At 35.1% G+C, this 19948-nt stretch overlaps 1 protein-coding gene across 3 annotated transcripts in view; it reads left to right on the top strand.

The window, feature by feature from the left end:
• Positions 1–19948, top strand: part of LOC111502416 (defective proboscis extension response 7) — a 724909-nt gene that overhangs the window by 664195 nt on the left and 40766 nt on the right. For all 3 annotated transcript variants that reach the window (XM_074177365.1, XM_074177364.1, XM_074177366.1), the window contains one exon: positions 9359–9658. In XM_074177365.1, the coding sequence (XP_074033466.1) occupies positions 9359–9658 (300 nt within the window). The remainder of the gene's footprint in view (positions 1–9358; positions 9659–19948) is intronic.

Below are 19948 nucleotides of genomic sequence, written 5' to 3'. Positions count from 1 at the left end.
CTACAAGTTCCAATAACTCCAGAGTTATAGTGTTAAGTGTTAATTAGAGTTATCGAACTATCTAATGGCTTTCAATGTCTCAAAGTAATACTTTAGACATGTTCGGAGAACTGGCAAAACTTTTCGACGTCGCAAACTGCAGTAGTATTATTGTCATTCTATTTTATGTATCCAGTACGTGTTTGGAGAGCTAACGCTCGGAAGGACGCCTTAATGAATACCAAAGTTCGAGAAAGAGAATCAGGAAAGTACAGTGTGTTTAGTGGAATTGAGAGAGAGTTTAGGCAATCTGGTTAGTTGTGAATCTGTTTAGATAAATAGAGAGATATACCGTGAACGAAGTTATGATACCGTGTTTAACTTGAAACTAATCACTTCTACATTTCATCTGAATTCAGTTATTGCAGGATAATTAGTTTTATGATAATTTACGTTGACGGTGTATTTTCTGTCGAGAGAGGGAGAAGAGTGTTGAGGATAGGGGCAATTATATATAATTATAAAATATTTCAATAATAACATTTGTTCACAAAAAAGATTTGAAGCTTCAATAACTTCTAATTATCACGAGCTGTGCTATCATATTCATGACGCTACTCAAACTGAAGGTTTTATCTTCTTGTTTGTTCTTTCATACGGTTAGAACGCCTTAGTGCAGGTATTTGTCCTCTCCTTTCATCTGGATGTCTCATTGAATTTTCCTGTACGTGGCCTGTACAAGTAATATCTTTTGTGTTGGTGTTTCTCTAGGTTTATTGTTTCTAGGGATATGTATTGTATTGTGTAGTATATTGAATGTTAGGTTGTGTTATGTATTGGTTTGTATTTGTTCCTCGATAAGTTAATTATGATTTTTGAATGTATGGATGTTTAAATTTTTACAGATGTCCATACGGTTTTCTTTATTGACTTTTTTATGAGTCAGATGTTTTCTAGTGCGAACAGTTTTTTTTTTTTTGGTTTCATCACGACGAGCACAAAAAAAGCATACGTGAACCCAATAACATATGAATCAAATCTCGCAATACACGCCATACAAAACAAACATAACTATCCCTCACCAGAAAACACCAACAAGTCAATAAAGGAAAACGTATGGACATCTGGGAAAACCCAAACATCCATAAATTCTAAAAAACATAATTCATTTATCGAGGAACGAATACAAATCAAAACACAACAAACCTATCATTCAATATACTGCACAATACAATACACATTCCTAGAAACAATGAACCTAGAGAAACACCAACACAAAGTAACCCAAGTACAGGATAATTCGAAGAGACATTCATATGAAATGAGAGGACAAATACCTGGACTAAGGCGTTCTAATCGTATGAAAAAACAAACAAGAAGATGAAACGTTCAGTTTGAGTAGAGCCATGCAGATGATAGCACAGCTTGGTATTGAAAGCGCTCGCATATAATAATTAGAAGTTATCAAAGCTTCAAATTCTTTTTGGTAATATTGAAATACTGAAAATAAAGGAAAATTTGTTGCTAGGCAATATCACAATTCTAATGTTGGATTGGACTGTTCTTGAAGAACAACCAATGTCAATGACTGCACTATCTGAGTCACTGAGGCTGAGTTTTTAAGCTCTGATGAAGTGACTCGCAATGAAAGCTGCAGAGAAAGAAAACGTTTGAGGAAGCTATTGTGTTGAAGTTTTGTAAAGTGTCCAGTGGAAATCTTACAAAGAAGTGTTACTTGACAATTGTCGTTCAGCAGTCTAAGTTCGGATTTACAAAGAAATGATGATTCATTACTGATATTAGAAATAATAGATGATAAATCTCCGTAAAGAAATACGTTCGAACTTACTGTTCCTTCTTGTTGACAATACGAATATCCGAAGACCTCTTAGGTTCACCTATATAAGAGATTCTGTCGACTCCATATTTGTATTTTCTATTCTTTTTGTTGTTTGTTCCTAACGGTTGTCGATTCAGATATGGAACATGTTCAAATACTCGTATTGTATTTTCTAAATCCTCTTTGATAGTCCTTCCACGCAGGAAACAGCTCTAACTGCTTTCCATCTAGTTACTAGAGTAGGATTTTTCTATTACGGTGGAATCATTATGGTTGAATTGAGATTTCAGATGTATCTAGTGTCAATTGATTTCCCCACAGTTATGGATCATCTCATAGTTTTACGGTGGTATAATAGATATCCGGCTTCGAGCATTCATGTTGTCGACAGACAATCGAAACCGGAACTTTTATGTCTTCTTCTAAACAATTACACCTTGAAATAAGTACTTCAACTGAATTCATGATCCCTCTTACAATTTCGTTATGGTTCTATTGAAAACAGTTTTCCAACACTGTCAAGTTAGTTACGGTTGAAGAAATTTTCGTCCTCATTGACCTCTTTCAGATAACCTGAAGATGGTTTATACGCAGTCATATCTGTCAATGAAATATTGATAATAGTTTCAAATTATCATTGATGATGTTGATAACATTATTAAGATATCGTTTTCAAAAAAAAAAAACCCGAAATGATGACTTTTCAGGTATCTGTCAACCATGTGTAACATTTAATTCTTCCACTTCTCATACCAATCATTTGAAAATTTCTATTTTCACAGATCTGAGATTCTTCTGATCAGTCTGCAATAGCATTGAAACTGAATCATAATCATGTTACGGTCAGGTATACAAATTGATGTCAACAAGTATTCTTCTTTTGTTTGGTCATATAGAGAGAGATATCTACTTGTAGTATTTTCATACTCAGAATCGGTGGGCTATGTCTGATGTACCAGGTGTTAGAATTACTTGAAATTTGAACTGATACCAATTCTATGTGTGGAGAATAAAGTTTTGAAGATTATTTTCTGTGTCTGGCTTCGTATAGAGAACAGTCAGTGGCGATTTGAGAAACATTTTTGAGAATCATCCATAATAATAATAAGTGTATTATAAAAAATGAAATTTTGAATGGAATTGATGGATGTGGCCGTTACTACGTGGTAGAAGATTATCATAAAAAATTAGAAATTAAATTATTGAGTTTACAATTTGAGAAATTGTATGAGTTTCAAAAATATAATAATTGTATTTGTTTGGAGATGTCTGTGTAGAACGAAACTGCAGTAATGTTAGTTACAAAAAAAAGTGGTAGAAAAACATAGAAAGTTGCATTTCTCGTTTTTTATGTTTTGAATGTTTTCAAAACAGCAATAATAAAAAATCAATATTAGATTACATTCTAGATCCCCTTTCTCATATTCTCAACCGATGTGCGGAGGAAGGTAATTACCCCTGTGATTTCAAAAAAACAATTGTAACTCCACTGTTTAAGAAAGGGGACACATATATTATCACAAATTATCATCCTATCTCATTAGTCACTCATCTCTCGAACATTTTTAAGAGATTATCAAACAAAGGCTCATATCTTTCCTTGATAAATACAATCTGATTTCCATCAATCAATTCGGATTTAGAGAAAAAATGTCAACCCAAGATGCTATACACACTCTGACTTCAAAAGTAACTGAGGCCTTGAATGAAAGCAAAACCATTCTGTGTGTCTTCATTGACCTTTCGAAAGCATTTGACACCGTCAGTCACCATCTAATTCTTCAGTCTTTAAAAGATATCGGAATACGGGGTAACTCGTTGAAATTATTTGAAAGGTATTTAACAGGAAGGAGCCACGCAGTAAGAATCGATGATATATCGAGCAGTGATAAGGTGATCGACTGTGGAGTACCTCAAGGTTCCGTACTGGGACCAATACTATTCAATATATATATATATATATATATAAACGGAATTTTCGCATTAGGCAACCGAAACATAGTCGGATTCGTAGATGACACCGCTATCTTTTACAAAGCAGTAACAATAAAAACTGATACTCCTTTCCACATCTTTCCTGGAAAGAAAATACCTAGGAATAATTCTAGACACCAATTTGCAATGGGACCTCCATATTAAATATACCGTCAATGAATTAAGGACCATTCTATTCAAATTTAGGAAACCTAAAGAACTCCTACCTCTAAAATAGCTCAAAACTTTATACTACTCGCTTGTGGAAAGTCATATCCGCTATGGAATAGTAGTTCGGGGAGAAGCATTAAATAGTCATATTTCTCAAATTGAAATTATGCAAAGGCGTTTTTAAATTAATATTCTCTAAAAATGGTAGGTATCCCTCTGATGAATTATACATCGAAACTCGTCTGTTAGACATACGACAGTTGAATTTTTTATGCTGTAGCACTAAATATCATACAAATAGACATACGGCATCGCTTCCTTCACATCAGTATCACACCCGCCAAAGTGATCAGTATACTACACCCATAATGGTCAGGGTCGTTACACAAAGATCATTTACTTACTTTGTGCCTTGAATTCCTGAAAATATAAAATCTATCTCAAATATCAATCGCTTCAAAGAAGAGTTGGGAGAGCATATTCTTCAAAGTCAGAGACTTGAACTTCTACGTCTATTTGAGCAGATGGAAAAAAAACCATACGTACCTTTGTCCACTTACAATTCTGTGATTCATATGTGCTCATATATGTATGTATATATGTGTTTATATGGGCACTATCGTTTCGTAAATATATATCACATCCATTTTCAACAACATATATATATATATATATATATATATATATATATATATATATATATATATATATATATATATATATATATATCGATTCGAACATGATTTTATATATTATCACTAATACGTGTATTTTACAATTGTGATTTTATACTCAACTGTCAAATTAGTTTTATGTTTGTATGATTTTATATTCAAATAATATTATATGTCAAAACTAACAACTTTTTATATATTTATACTTATATTTGTGATTTTATATTATCTAATGTGTTTTTAATTTCATATATTAAGTAGTTTATTTTCACATGCAAACCCCCTTTATATATAATTCATTCTGATACTTTGATATTTATCATATATTAATTTTTTTTTCTCTGGTTCTTCCTTTCACCACATACGAGCAGCATCTGATGCTTATCTGTGGTTTCTACAATGTTTATTCAACTGTATGATTTAGTTATTTCTTTTTGTGATTCGAATCTGAATAAACATTATTATTATTGAAAAAAATAATTTTTATTTATTTCCATTGAGTAAATTATTTTATTATACATATATACCTATATATTATTATAATATAATATAAATCTTACATAACTAATTCATTATAGGTAGGTAGATCCAGTGTGATTCGAAAGTGCCTATAGATTATAACGACAAGGAGTTACATTTTCTGCTGCATAATTGTCCATGTCTAATCCATCTAGAGGAAATTCGATGGCCACATTTATTTATTTAAAAATAAATAAATAAACATCGTCGAATCGTAAAATCGCAGAGTCTTAAAAAGCATGAGAACCAATGAAAGTATAATAACCACTGATAGCATGGAAACAGAAATACATTAAATAAATGGACACACGGAGGAGGTCGTTTTGGACGTGAGGTGGCTACTGGTGGAGTTCCGGATTCCAAATTTATTTATATATTTATTTATACACTGTTCTACAGGTTACACCCAAGTCAAATCAGCATACAATATAATTTCCATAAGTTGTAAGGTAAAAACAGTACATATAGAATTAGCTAAAGTGAAAAGACCCAATCTCAGATATGAAATATCTGCTGAATTGCATTTGATACACATTTTATACAGAGGTGAACTTTTCAGAATATTTGTAAGTGGTGTTGGCAGCTGAAACGGATTAATCACTCTGAAGGTTGGTCTAGGTAGACTGAAATTAAGTTTTTGCAGAAAATATAGGTCAATAATCAAATTACAAACCAGTTTAAAAATGAAAATTGTGAAGTGACCATCACGATGGCAACTCAAGTTATTCATAGCATGTCTAGCTAATAATGCATCATGGGAAAATCCAATTGGTGGATAGATATTGTCTGATCTATAGGAGAAAAGTTTTAGGAAACTATGTTGTGTGTACACAACTGATGAGATGGATTCCAGATTATGAATGCATACTATAAATTTGATCTGATGAAAGCATAGTATAAGGTTTTCGATGTAGATGGATCCGAAAAATCTCTGGAGTTTCATGCAAATATCACAGGAGTCTATGAGGAGAAGTGTAAAACAACAGCTTCAGGTTTCCTTGATGGTTTCTGAAAATACGATTTCGTAAGGTTCAGTGCATTAAATCCTAGGGTAAACCTCGTCCTTTGTTATATTTCCTATTGAAACCGTCATTGGAAGGAGTAGGAAACTTCAAACCATTGACAGTGTGATTTCTTCGAAAAGTGACCATTTATATACAACATTGATTCAGTATTTCTGGTAATTCATTCATTTCTAGGTTGGAAATGCAAAACCCTATTGAAACTAGTGACTCGTATCCTTTTATTCATTGATATCTTTGAAGTGTGTTCTATTCCAATGTAATCAACTTGGTTTACAGTGACAGGTGTTGAGAAGGAGTACAGTACTACTATACACTTCTGTAGATGACGTCCTAGTAAGAGGTTTCGATTTGATATTTGTTTTCAGCACTTTTGAGTGAATTTTTATAGTTAATCAAGAACGGACCTGCTCCATTGTCTCCGCAAATCAAGATCAAGTCATTCCAACTGAACTGAACTGAACTCAATTTTTCAATTGATTCGAACATAGTTTCAAGAAGTAAACTTTCTTGTGTGGAGATTTCGTTCATACCATCTCACCACTTTTCCATTTCTGCTCCAACTAATAGGCAGACGCGGTCATTCCAAACATTCCATTGGAAAAAAATATACTTTCCACATTTCATCTATTTGTAATAGCATTTGAAAGAGACACAAACTGAATCTACTTGATTCATCCACAACGTTCAGCACTCCTCTCATTCTTCTGACTACTATAACCACCATAACTTTGCTGACTCCCTAGTGGGAAATTATGATGTAGAAGAAATATACCTCCAAACTTCACAAAATGCGATGTAGGCAATTTACCTCATCAAAATACATAATCTCTGAAGTTGCTGAGGGATGTTGAGGGATGCGAAGTTCCAGTTTCCGGGGTGAATATTATTGAACAATAATTAGTTCGGAACTTTCCCACGTTGTTTCATTGATAAATTTACTGGAAGATGTTTCAGCGCGTTACGCGAAGTTGTTAGTATGAAGTTACTGGAAGTAGGTGAATAATGCAACTACATCAGAAATGCACTGAGCTGATAATATACACAAGAATTTCTATCAGGAAAATTATAAAACAGTTTCATTGATGATTGTAGAAATGACTGACTACTCTGAACTCATTTTAGATGAAATAATGACCTAAGAACTGAAGTCCACGTTAACGAAGTCATGGAATCAGCTATCATATCACAAATTATTTAATGCGACAGGATATTCCGAAATAGAAACTTTGGTTTTGGTGCTGATTTGAACTCAAGATCCAATATTATCCAGGTTATTTCACATATTGATGGTTTTCTTTATAGTAGATATCAGTTCAAAAACCTTTCAGAGGTTATTGATCCAAATATGTTACATTTTCTACACATGGAAAATGAGTTCAAAATATTCCATTCCTCTCAATATGAGTGTCTTGAAACAACCACCAATCGAATGTCATGGCTATTCAACTGCAACACAAATCTCTACTAGAAAAAATATTGATTTATTTCCTCAATAAGAATCAGCACTATTTTGGGGTGACTTTCAGTTTGATTGTCATTAGGGGAAAGGTGTACCAGCAGATGATTACCCTGAGAAAGAATGCTTGTAATTTCAAAAACATTCAGTTAAAAAAAGATGTAAAAGTTCATGCTAGCAAATTTAACGATCTTCCAGTTTCCACAATCGAACTAAAACTTTCATTATTTTCATTTGACTATTATCAAATTTTGGCAAAAGCGTAATCTTGTACACCCTGGTATCCAAGATGATCCTAATGTTGTATCTAGGAATCGTTTTGCTCCTTTTTTGGAAATTTAATGAATCTCTACGTAATCAAAATAAAACTATGAAATCTTTGAAAAATTAGCACTCAGAGCAAAATTGGATCAAAACCAATACCATACTGATATCAAATTTGAAATACTTCTAGCTTTTCAGGTTAGTCCAGTAGAAGTCCTAGTGTTTTTACACACAAATCACAAGTATATTCATCAGGATCATTGCTATCTATCCCCGCACAAGTTTGATGACCCCATTTTTGATATTCACAATGTTTTATCTACTCATGTTGTCCTTGAAAAATGTTTTCAAAATAGACGCTCTGTATCTTCTTCTTCTTCTTCAGAAGATTCAGTCTAGAGGATATAAGAATTTTGCTTCATCTTATTAGATCCTCTTCATCTTTTCACTTTGTCGCTTTCCAAAAGTACTTTTTCTTAAACGTTCCTTCTGTATCCTCAGAAAATAGATTATGATCACTCACCTTGCAATATTTCAGATGCCCAGGCTCTGACAGCGGGTCCTCGAAAATAGGTTCTGATCACTTATCCTATTTCCCTTTAGATACCCAGGCTTCGGTATCGGGTCCTCAGAAAATAGATTCTGATCACTTATTCTCTTCCATTTCAGATTTTCAGGCTCCAATATCAAGTCCTCAGAAGATATATTCTGATCACTTATTCTTTTCCATTTCAGATGCCCAGGCTTCAATATCAAGTCCTCAGAAAATAGATTCTGATCACTTATCCTCTTCCATTTCAGATGTACAGGCTTCCATATCGGGTTTTCAGGAAAAATATTCTGATCACTTATTCTCTTCCATCTCAGATTTTCAGGCTTCAATATCAAGTCCTCAGAAGATAGATTCTGATCAGTTATCCTCTTCCATTTCAGATGTACAGGCTTCAATATCAAGTCGTTCAGAAGATAGATTCTGATCACTTATCCTCCTCCATTTCAGATACCCATGCTTCGATATCGAGTCCTCAGAAAATAGATCATGATCACTTATCTTCTTCCATGTCGGATGCCCAGGCTTCGATATCGGGTCCTCAGAAAATGGATTATAATATATTTTAATCATTTAACCCCTTCTAGTTTAGATGCCCAGATTTCGATATCGGTCTTCAGAAAAAATATTTTATTCACTTAACATCTTTCATTTCAGATGCCCAGGCTGCGATATCGGGTCCTCAGAAAATAGATTCTGATCACTTACTCTCTTTCATTTACGATCCCCTGGCTTCGATATAGGGACCTCAGAAAATATATTCTAATCACTTATTCTCTTCAATTTCAGATTTCAAGGCTTTAATATTGAGTCCCAAGAAAATAGATCCTGATCAGTTATCCTATCCCACTTCGATATCGGGTCCTCAGAAAATAGATTCTAATCTTTTATTCTCTTCCATTTTAGATGCCCAGGCTTCGATATCGGGTCCACCAGAAGTCTATGTCAAGAAAGGCAGCACCATCTCCCTAACCTGCACAGTGAATGTTCATTCCACACCTCCTTCGTCGGTTCTTTGGTACCATGGACATTCAGTGGTGGATTTTGATTCTCCTAGAGGTGGTATCAGCCTGGAAACAGAAAAAACAGAAGCTGGTACTACGAGTAAACTACTGGTCACCAAAGCCTTGCTAACTGACACGGGAAATTACACGTGTATGCCGTCCAATGCGAGTCCGGCGTCAACTGTAGTACACGTATTGAATGGTAAGATATTACTGCTCTGGTTACGTTTTCCCTCTTCTCAGAAAAATATTTTATTGTCAGTCTGAGGTGGAATTTTCTATCTAAATTCTCTCTATGATATATGTCATTCATTGTAGCTTCTCGATACAGAAATAACAGTAACCCTACATCTCTCGAATGTTTTCTATCAGTCGACAAATTATATTTTGTTCGAGTGACATAAGCAGATTATCTCAAATATTTTGAGCCGAATGGGGTATTGATATCGGTTTCGTTTCTCGGTTATTCTATTTTCATTGCCATTTTCATTATTTTCACTTCAAATTTCACCTTTCGTTTGATCTCCGACTTTTTAAAACATACAATTTGAAGACAGTGTCAAGCAAGATCGACCAAACATTTTAATCGTGTCTTTATAGAGTACAATCAATGGACTGCAAATTGTAGTAGTCAAGTTTTTGTATTCATATTTCGGATGTTATCATTGTTCGTGAAGTACCACCTCGACGGAACAGTCTCGTGTCTAACACATAGATGGCGCTAGTCTCAGTGCATTTACCGCTTTTTCAGTAAGTGCTAATCTTCAAAAGGGAGCTGTTGGAATTTCATGATATTCCACTGAAAAGTTTGTGAGTTATTTATTGTGCTGAGAGTGACACTACAATTGCTCTTTTAGAAACAATGGATCAAAATCAATTTCTCGTTTTAATTCAATACCGTTAAAGCATAGCAAGGACTCCGCTCCATCAGGAACAACAATTAAACGTTGGTTTGTTGACTTCAAACGTGGTCGTCGAGACACCGATAATGCAGAACGCAGAATGCCTCATCCAAATGAGGCAGTAACAAAAAATCCATAAAATCGTTCTGAACACATGAACATTATAATCAAAATGAAGCTGTTTTCACGGTGAGTGCCGCGCTAGCTCACTGTTGACCAGAAACAAAAACGTCTTGATGATTCTGAGCACTGTTTGGCCATGTTTGAACGAAACAAACCAGAATTATTGCATCGACATATGACAATGGTTGAAACATGGATACATCACTCCACTCCGGAATCAAAATAATCGTTATCTGAGTGGAGAGCAACTGGTGAACCTTGTTTATAGAGTCCGAAAGCACAAAAATCAGCTGAAAAGGTTATGGCCTCTGTATTTTGGTATGTACGTGGCGTAATATTCATCAAGTATCTTGAGAAGGGGAATACCATTGAAGGTGAATATCATTTAGCGTTATTGGAGCGTTTATACACTAAAATTGCAAATGAGAACATTTTGTTCCATTAAGACAACAAACCGTGTCACAAGTCAATTAAAACAGTGGCAAAAGTGCATGAATTGGGCTTCGAATGGCTCTGCCTCCACCGTATTCTCCAGATCTGTCTCCACCGACTTCTTTCCCACAAACTTCAAATGATTGCTCATCGGTGAGAAATTTGGCTCAAATGGACAAGTCGCTGCTGGAACTGAGGCCTATTTCGGAGGAGAAAATAAAGAATTTCACAAAAGTTGTATTGAAATGTTAGATCGACGATGGAATGGTTGTGTGGTTTCTGGTGGAGATTACGTTCATGAAAAAAGCCAACTTTGAAGGAAAAAAACGCGTTTTCTCAGGCCCGGATCTTTCCAGCTCATGTGTTAATTCCGTTTCTGATGGGATGAATTTTCATATATTCTGGCTAACTTTGGTATTGGTGGGGAACAATCAGAAAGGGATAACGTAATAGAGCATCATAGACAACCGAATAATCACGGAACTATTTACAATCGACCCCTTCCAATAACAGAGAATGTCAGAAGTTAATTAATTTCCCCAACATTCAAATATTCAACCACCCCAAGTAAAACAAACCGCTTCCATGGCATGTCATTTCTCCAAACTCAAACCATTATATTCCACTACAAATGTGATTTCTCATAGTTTGATTATAATTTGTGGAGCTTATTCTTGTTTATTTGCATAACGCCGTCCCGATTCCAGTTTTATCAACAAAGCAGCTATGAGGGCTCAACTTTGACTTCGCTGTATGTGAATGAAGGCAAATCAATAGTTTGAAAATTGATATGAGCAGATTTCATTTTGTTCCCTGTTTCTTTCATTTCTGGCTAGCTCCTAGATTTTGACAATGGGGAACAAAACCATCGGACTTATCGAAATAAATCCAAAAGTACTGCAAGGTTCACTGCTAGTCCACTACTCTTTCCCATTCATTACAATTCTTATGTTTATTGTCCAAGAAATCCTCATCGCATTGACAAAGCTAGTGAAATTTTATGAAGTCAACAATGTTATAGTTTTGAAAAAATATCAAAATTATGATATACAATGAACATATACAAATACACATAAACAAAACAATATATAAACCATTACAGATAATAAATGAATAAATCATCACATATATATATATATATATATATATATATATATATATATATATATATATATATATATATATATATATATATATATATATATAGATGAATGTGTTTTTTAATCGGACATAGCACTCAAGGAAGTGGCAAACCATAGACACGTGTTTCGGGCTTTTGGCCCATCATCAGTATGGTGCAGCCAAGTGTAAGGATGGGCAACACTTGGTTACCAGAAGAAATAAATACAAATGCACGGAGCCACCAGCAGGAGCCAGCCGCACATTTGTGGTTTCACTTAATAGATCTTGTGCTTACAAGAAAACTATCAAAATCACCACGGAGGCAGCTATAGCTACCTGCGTGACATCCGGGTCCAGGAAATAATATAAATACGAACGTTGTCGAGTGTCTTGATATAGATGAATGTGTTTTTTAATCGGACATAGCACTCAAGGAAGTGGCAAACCATAGACACGTGTTTCGGGCTTTTGGCCCATCATCAGTATGGTGCAGCCAAGTGTAAGGATGGGCAACACTTGGTTACCAGAAGAAATAAATACAAATGCACGGAGCCACCAGCAGGAGCCAGCCGCACATTTGTGGTTTCACTTAATAGATCTTGTGCTTACAAGAAAACTATCAAAATCACCACGGAGGCAGCTATAGCTACCTGCGTGACATCCGGGTCCAGGAAATAATATAAATACGAACGTTATCGAGTGTCTTGATATAGATGAATGTGTTTTTTAATCGGACATAGCACTCAAGGAAGTGGCAAACCATAGACACGTGTTTCGGGCTTTTGGCCCATCATCAGTATGGTGCAGCCAAGTGTAAGGATGGGCAACACTTGGTTACCAGAAGAAATAAATACAAATGCACGGAGCCACCAGCAGGAGCCAGCCGCACATTTGTGGTTTCACTTAATAGATCTTGTGCTTACAAGAAAACTATCAAAATCACCACGGAGGCAGCTATAGCTACCTGCGTGACATCCGGGTCCAGGAAATAATATAAATACGAACGTTATCGAGTGTCTTGATATAGATGAATGTGTTTTTTAATCGGACATAGCACTCAAGGAAGTGGCAAACCATAGACACGTGTTTCGGGCTTTTGGCCCATCATCAGTATGGTGCAGCCAAGTGTAAGGATGGGCAACACTTGGTTACCAGAAGAAATAAATACAAATGCACGGAGCCACCAGCAGGAGCCAGCCGCACATTTGTGGTTTCACTTAATAGATCTTGTGCTTACAAGAAAACTATCAAAATCACCACGGAGGCAGCTATAGCTACCTGCGTGACATCCGGGTCCAGGAAATAATATAAATACGAACGTTATCGAGTGTCTTGATATAGATGAATGTGTTTTTTAATCGGACATAGCACTCAAGGAAGTGGCAAACCATAGACACGTGTTTCGGGCTTTTGGCCCATCATCAGTATGGTGCAGCCAAGTGTAAGGATGGGCAACACTTGGTTACCAGAAGAAATAAATACAAATGCACGGAGCCACCAGCAGGAGCCAGCCGCACATTTGTGGTTTCACTTAATAGATCTTGTGCTTACAAGAAAATATAATATATAATATATATTATATTTTCTTGTAATAATAATATAATATATTATAATATAATATATTATATTATTTCCTGGACCCGGATGTCACGCAGGTAGCTATAGCTGCCTCCGTGGTGATTTTGATAGTTTTCTTGTAAGCACAAGATCTATTAAGTGAAACCACAAATGTGCGGCTGGCTCCTGCTGGTGGCTCCGTGCATTTGTATTTATTTCTTCTGGTAACCAAGTGTTGCCCATCCTTACACTTGGCTGCACCATACTGATGATGGGCCAAAAGCCCGAAACACGTGTCTATGGTTTGCCACTTCCTTGAGTGCTATGTCCGATTAAAAAACACATTCATCTATATCAAGACACTCGATAACGTTCGTATTTATATATATATATATATATATAGGCATCTGGAATACTGAGAGTTGAAATTTATCATTGTTATATTCGTTTAGGCTTTTTGCAGAAGTACTCTTTAACTAATTTTCCGATTAAAAAAAAATTATTGCTCTGTAGCACATTGGATGGTAGTTGTATATTTTCTTACTCTATATCAAAGAAAATTTTGTAATTAATGAGACCTTGACACTCCTAGATTCTATCTTGTATATAGCTATCTGCTTGAATGAAGAACCAAACATCGGTAGCAGATTTGATAACCTGGAACATAGAAGATAAATTGTAGTATCGTTTCTATAGATATCTCTCTCGCTCTACTCCATCCAGATAAATACTCATATATACAGTACGATGCGAATGTATGAAATAAATTCAATATTTCAAAAATAGGCGTCTTTCGAAAGGAATCCAAGAATACGTCAACTTTAATTTTAGACGGCCCATCTCATGGTATACATTTGAGAGACGTTTCGTCACCGGTGTTGGCGTGATGACGTATTCATCAATCTTTTTAAACTGAAACAGGGATAATGTGGCACCTCATTCAAAAGGTCCACTAATTGTCTATTCAACTATTTAGAAGAATTAAATTACAATAAATACTCGAATTGAAGGGGTTATATTTTTAGGAGTGATTAATTTTTGGGAAAGAAAGTTTTTGGCTTTCTACCACTCCATCTCGTATACATGGATGTGTAGATCATGCAAAGAAGTAACTTTGAGACACAAACTGAAAGAAAGTCCTCCTGAAACAGCTACTTTCATATGAACATTGAATTACACGAAAGAAAAAATTCTTTTGAAACAAATACTTCTATATGAACACTGAATTATACACAAGATACTTTTCTCTACTCAGTTTGTATTTCAAACATTCGTTGTGGAATATTATTATTAATATTAAAATTATTAAATAGAAGTATTTGTTTCGAAAGATTTTTTTTCTTTCGTGTAATTCAATGTTTATATGAAAGAAGGTGTTTCAGGAGGTCTTTCTCTCAGTTTGTGTCTGAAAGTTAGTTCTTTGCATGTAGGATGACCTACACATCCATGTATAGAGTTACTTATTTTCAAATTGATTACTTCCTTCCTTTCTTTGGAGGATTCCCTCATCCTTTTTTTTGTATCAAGATGGAGTAGTAGAAAGCCAAAAACTTTCTTTCCCAATAAATAAATATTCATTCGTTGAAGTAAATTATGTTAAGGTCAGCTAATGAGAATAATACATCGTAGTGCCCTCTATTGTTTTTGTTGACTCAGAAAAAGACATGCATTTATAGATGAAAGTTCTACACCCACATTCCTGAAATTATTTAGTGTCATTGGAGTGAATTGTCATTGGAGCGTTTGACATCATTTCTGTGAAAATATTTCATTTATAATCTGGCAATGAGACTCACAGAAATTGAACGAATCAAAATTTTTATTATGATTGACTCTGGACACAAAGTAAGGACTCAGGCAGAAGTTCGAGATCTATTCAATACTTAATAAATACCCCAACCGAAAACCCGTTTCTCAATCAACAATCAGTAAAATTGAGAGAAGCCCAAAAACTTGACGTGGTACTTGCGTTCCAAGAAAACCTCCATACCGGATCGAGGCAAGTCGTTCTGGATAATAATTCACACCAATCGTCTATTGTTAGAGTGTTAAAAAAAGAAAAGTGGCATCCGTATAAAATTCATCTGGTCCTTAAACTATTAGAAGATGACTTTGACGGGTAAGTCGAATTCTGCGAAATCATGATAGTGATCGGAGTTTTATAAAACATGTAATATTTTCAGATGAAGCTACTTTTATGCTCAACGGTCACGTGAACCGTCAGACGTATCGATACTGGCCAAGATAAAATCCACAGTGTATTGAGGAGTATAGCTATAGCTCCATAGCCGGAATTTTGGACAACCAGATAATAGGGCCATACTTTTTTGAGAAAAGCGTAAATGGTGCTCTATATGTATACTTTCTTCGGGATTTGTAATTCCAGCAAGATGAGATGCCGTTAATATACAAACCTGCCTGAATACTGTTTTTCGAGGTAAGTGAATAGGAAGAAGAGGACCGATGGAATGGTCATTAAAGTCCCCGGATTTGACACCGTTAGACTATTTTCATGGGGATACTTGAAGAGCAAAGTGAACCAAAATCGACTAAATGATTTAGAATGGAGATTGCACAAATAACCCCGAAGTTCTCGAAAACGTTAGAAATGAATTCACTGCCCGGCTTCCACATCGCATAATTGCTGAAGTCTGCCAACATTGGTGACGAAATGTCTCTCATATGTATATCATGAGATGGGTCGTCGAAAATTAAACTTGAAATGTTTTTGGAGTTCTTCCATTTGTTAAATATCTAATTTATTGCATGCATTTGTATCGTACTGTATAAAAGACAGTTTTTCCGAATGGATGTGATCTGTGGCTATTCATATCCAACGTGTTCTGTATGAGGAAATATTATTTATCGAATATCAAAACTAGTTGACCAGTGCTCCTTCAGTTCGTAGCTAATGACAAACTGATCCGGTCCTCGCCATATCTATATCCTGAAACAAAAACTGTTTTTGCTCCTTGGACCATTAGACGTTAGTTTCATAACTCTGGCAATTTACGTCACATCCTGAAGAAATATGGGACTTATATATTCTGACACGATAATTTAGTATCTGGCTACAAAAGTTTTTCCGCGTGTTTAAATAAGGTCCTCTTGAAGTTATACACTGGAGTTGGGCAACTCTTGAGTGAACAAAACTTTTGTTTGCATAACATCATGACCTTATTAAGTCGAAGGAGTTGAAATTGGTGGAGAGGTGAAGGAAATTTTGGATTTATTGCTGAATTTCCATGACTCTTCGGTAAACATCCCGGAAAGAGGAAGTGAATTTCCACAGAGTTTTGAAGTTTGTTCTGAGTTGTTTGATGATGAGATGATCATGGAAAAATTATCGGATGTAATTGATCGTTAAACCAAGAGAACACAGAATATTACCATAAAATCGTTACAATAGAAATGTTGAAAAGAAAAATATTCAAAATGACATGTATTTGATAGAGATTGAGAAGAAAATAACATTCTCAGTGAATTCCATGAAATAAAAATGTGGTAATGAGGGAGGTAAATTACTGAGTGAAACAAAATTTTGTCATTGGTGACGGAACGCAAAGACGAGCTCCAATTTAATAAAGCATTACTGAATACTATGCAATATTTCTGAGAAAGTGAATCCTTCAACAAATCATTCCCCCCTTATATTTCTTCGAATATATAGGCATGAACCGAACTCTAATGATTATATTCTAAAGCAATTTGATGTGGTTATGAAAAATCTGTATGTCTCCATTAATCTAACCAAACGTTGATATTTATTTATGTCATTACAATTGAGGAATAAATGAATATTAGAAAAAGACATTTTTTGGTAATCCAAAATAGCGTTACTTCAAGGCCATACTGAAGACATAATTTCAATAATAAATGAAATACGTAATGCCGTTTCATCATCATCACTTCAATTCTTGAAACGAAAATCTGGCGTATCTTCCACGTAGTTATATAAAAAATATGTTCATCGGACTGTTTTTCAGTAGATTATTCGATCGGTTACCATGACCCACAATTTTGCAAAAAACATTTACAAGAAATAATTTTCGATATTCCTACGAAGCACTTCTTTGATATCTAATATCACTTTGTTGTACGTTTTGGGTGAAGGCTATAATTTTTCATTTTATATGGATTGGTGTCGTTCAGATCTTTCATCTTCAACAAGCTGACCCGGCAAACTTCTTACTTCCTCAGAACTGAATATTGTGCAGAAGTTCAGTAACCAATAATCAGCAGTCAATAAAAAAAATCAAGTACATTCTCCACGAAACACACACATAATTTATATGTATCATATCTTACCTTCGTAAGAAGGTATCATCTTTCCCTCCAACCGATTTCCTGGAGTCTTTGAAGTCCACTAGATACTCGTTAGGACAACAAGAGGATTGTTCCGAATTCTTGGGGTTCTTGTTGAATACTCTTCGTGAGCAAAACAATAGCAAACTCAATACTCCCAGCCGCTCTGGACTGAATGATTCCATACAACCCATCTCGTCTTGTGTTTGTAAATCTTTTGCTGGAAAAATCCTCACTTGTTTACTTTGTGGTAAATGTTCAAGAAGTAATGAAAACTTATGTAAATTTCTGGAACTTCATCTAGCTTTTCCTAATACGACTAATTACCAGTCCGTGCAAAGCTTATTGTTAAATCATCTGAAAATGGAATTTTTAACAGGTGATCAACTGTATTGTCAAACATGCGCCAAACTAACTGACTGTTATAAGGAAACAAGTATAGCTGAGGCACCAGTCAATCTAATAATAACACTGATGATATTCAAACAAGACTCAACTTCTAACGGAAGCAAGAAACTCTTTGGAAGGTTCGAAATAGATGAACATTTCAACCTAGCAGACCACTGTTATAATATTCATGCAGTCATTGTTCACTGTGGTTCTGGCGTTGAATGTGGTCATTATTACGCCTTGGTCAAAGAAGCAACGGACTGGTTTAAGTTTGACGATAGTCGTGTCACGAAGTGTTCTGGCGATGCATTGAATTTATTGGAGCCTCTGGAGACACCCTACATTTTGTTTTATGAGAGAGAGGACATTGTTAGATCAAGATCTTCAGATGATGTGGTGCTGCAGGTTTTTCCGGGTTTTCCTGCAGCTGAAAAAGCAAATGCACCACTGGAATCAATGAAGTCGCCCCGGAGCGTCCATTAATTTTTATTGTTGTATTTATTTTATTTTTAATGTATTTACATATATACATATACATATACATGTACATATACATATATATGTACATATACATATACATATACATATACATATACATATACATATACATATATATATACATATACATATACATATACATATACATATACATATACATATACATATACATATACATATACATATACATATACATATACATATATATATATATACATATACATATGCAGTATATGAATTTTTCAATGAAAACCAAGAACTGACGGGATCATTGAATCGAATGGTGGGAACAGTTGTGACAATTTTACTTTCCAACCAGCAAAACATGATCCAGTAGATCCACTGGTGTATTTCACCTCCTTACAATATCAACAAATGATTGTCATTTCTTCAATTTTCACAGATTTTCCGGCAGAATAATCAATACTTGGATCGTATTAGAATGCATTCTGTTTAAAAAATCTGTTTAAAATTTGTTTTTCCGTCAACCACCTGTCGCACCCCTGACAACGACAACCCTCAGAAGTCGAAACTTGTGCGAGCTAAGGATTAACGAGGTCTTACCTTTTACGTGGGATTCCTGACTTTCAGTCATTCTAGAAGGCAAATCTGACGTCCCAATAAAACTATAATTTTTTTCAAGGACAAAACATAAGCACTACGGAAAATCTTCAAGGCGCTCTGAGATCGGTGCCTGTGCGAAGGTGGTGAGTTTATTTGAATCGCTGGAGATTGAATTCATATGAAAAACCGTTATCAAGAAGTTTATCTCACATGAACCCAGTTGTACAAATGGGAGAGTTCTTAAACAGTGAAGTTCGAAGTGTACATAGTTGAACCTCAAAATGATGAGCAGCCAGAGTCCGTCACGTATATCTGATATGTTTCACTTTTGGTGGAATCAAATGTGCCAAGTCACTTGAATACCTTCCATGGAAGTAGCCATTGAAGAGAGATAAGTCTCCAACTTTTCTTACATCTTCCGTACTACCAGTGTTTCGAACTTTCGAGAAGCAGCCTTTTCAATTCCAGCGAAATGATTGTGCCAAGACATATTGGTTCCATTTATCCTAAGTTTGCAGATGTTGCGAGCATCAACCTAGATCGATTTTTGGCACTGAGATTTTCACGCCACTGCCGGTAAGCGAGATTTTTGGAGACGA

The sequence above is a fragment of the Leptinotarsa decemlineata genome, unplaced genomic scaffold (assembly GCF_025532065.1).
Source record: "Leptinotarsa decemlineata unplaced genomic scaffold, Ldec_3_MD MMD2_tig00002974_RagTag_RagTag, whole genome shotgun sequence".
NCBI classification, from domain to species: Eukaryota; Metazoa; Arthropoda; class Insecta; order Coleoptera; family Chrysomelidae; genus Leptinotarsa; species Leptinotarsa decemlineata.
This window is presented reverse-complemented; position numbering and strand designations above follow the sequence as displayed.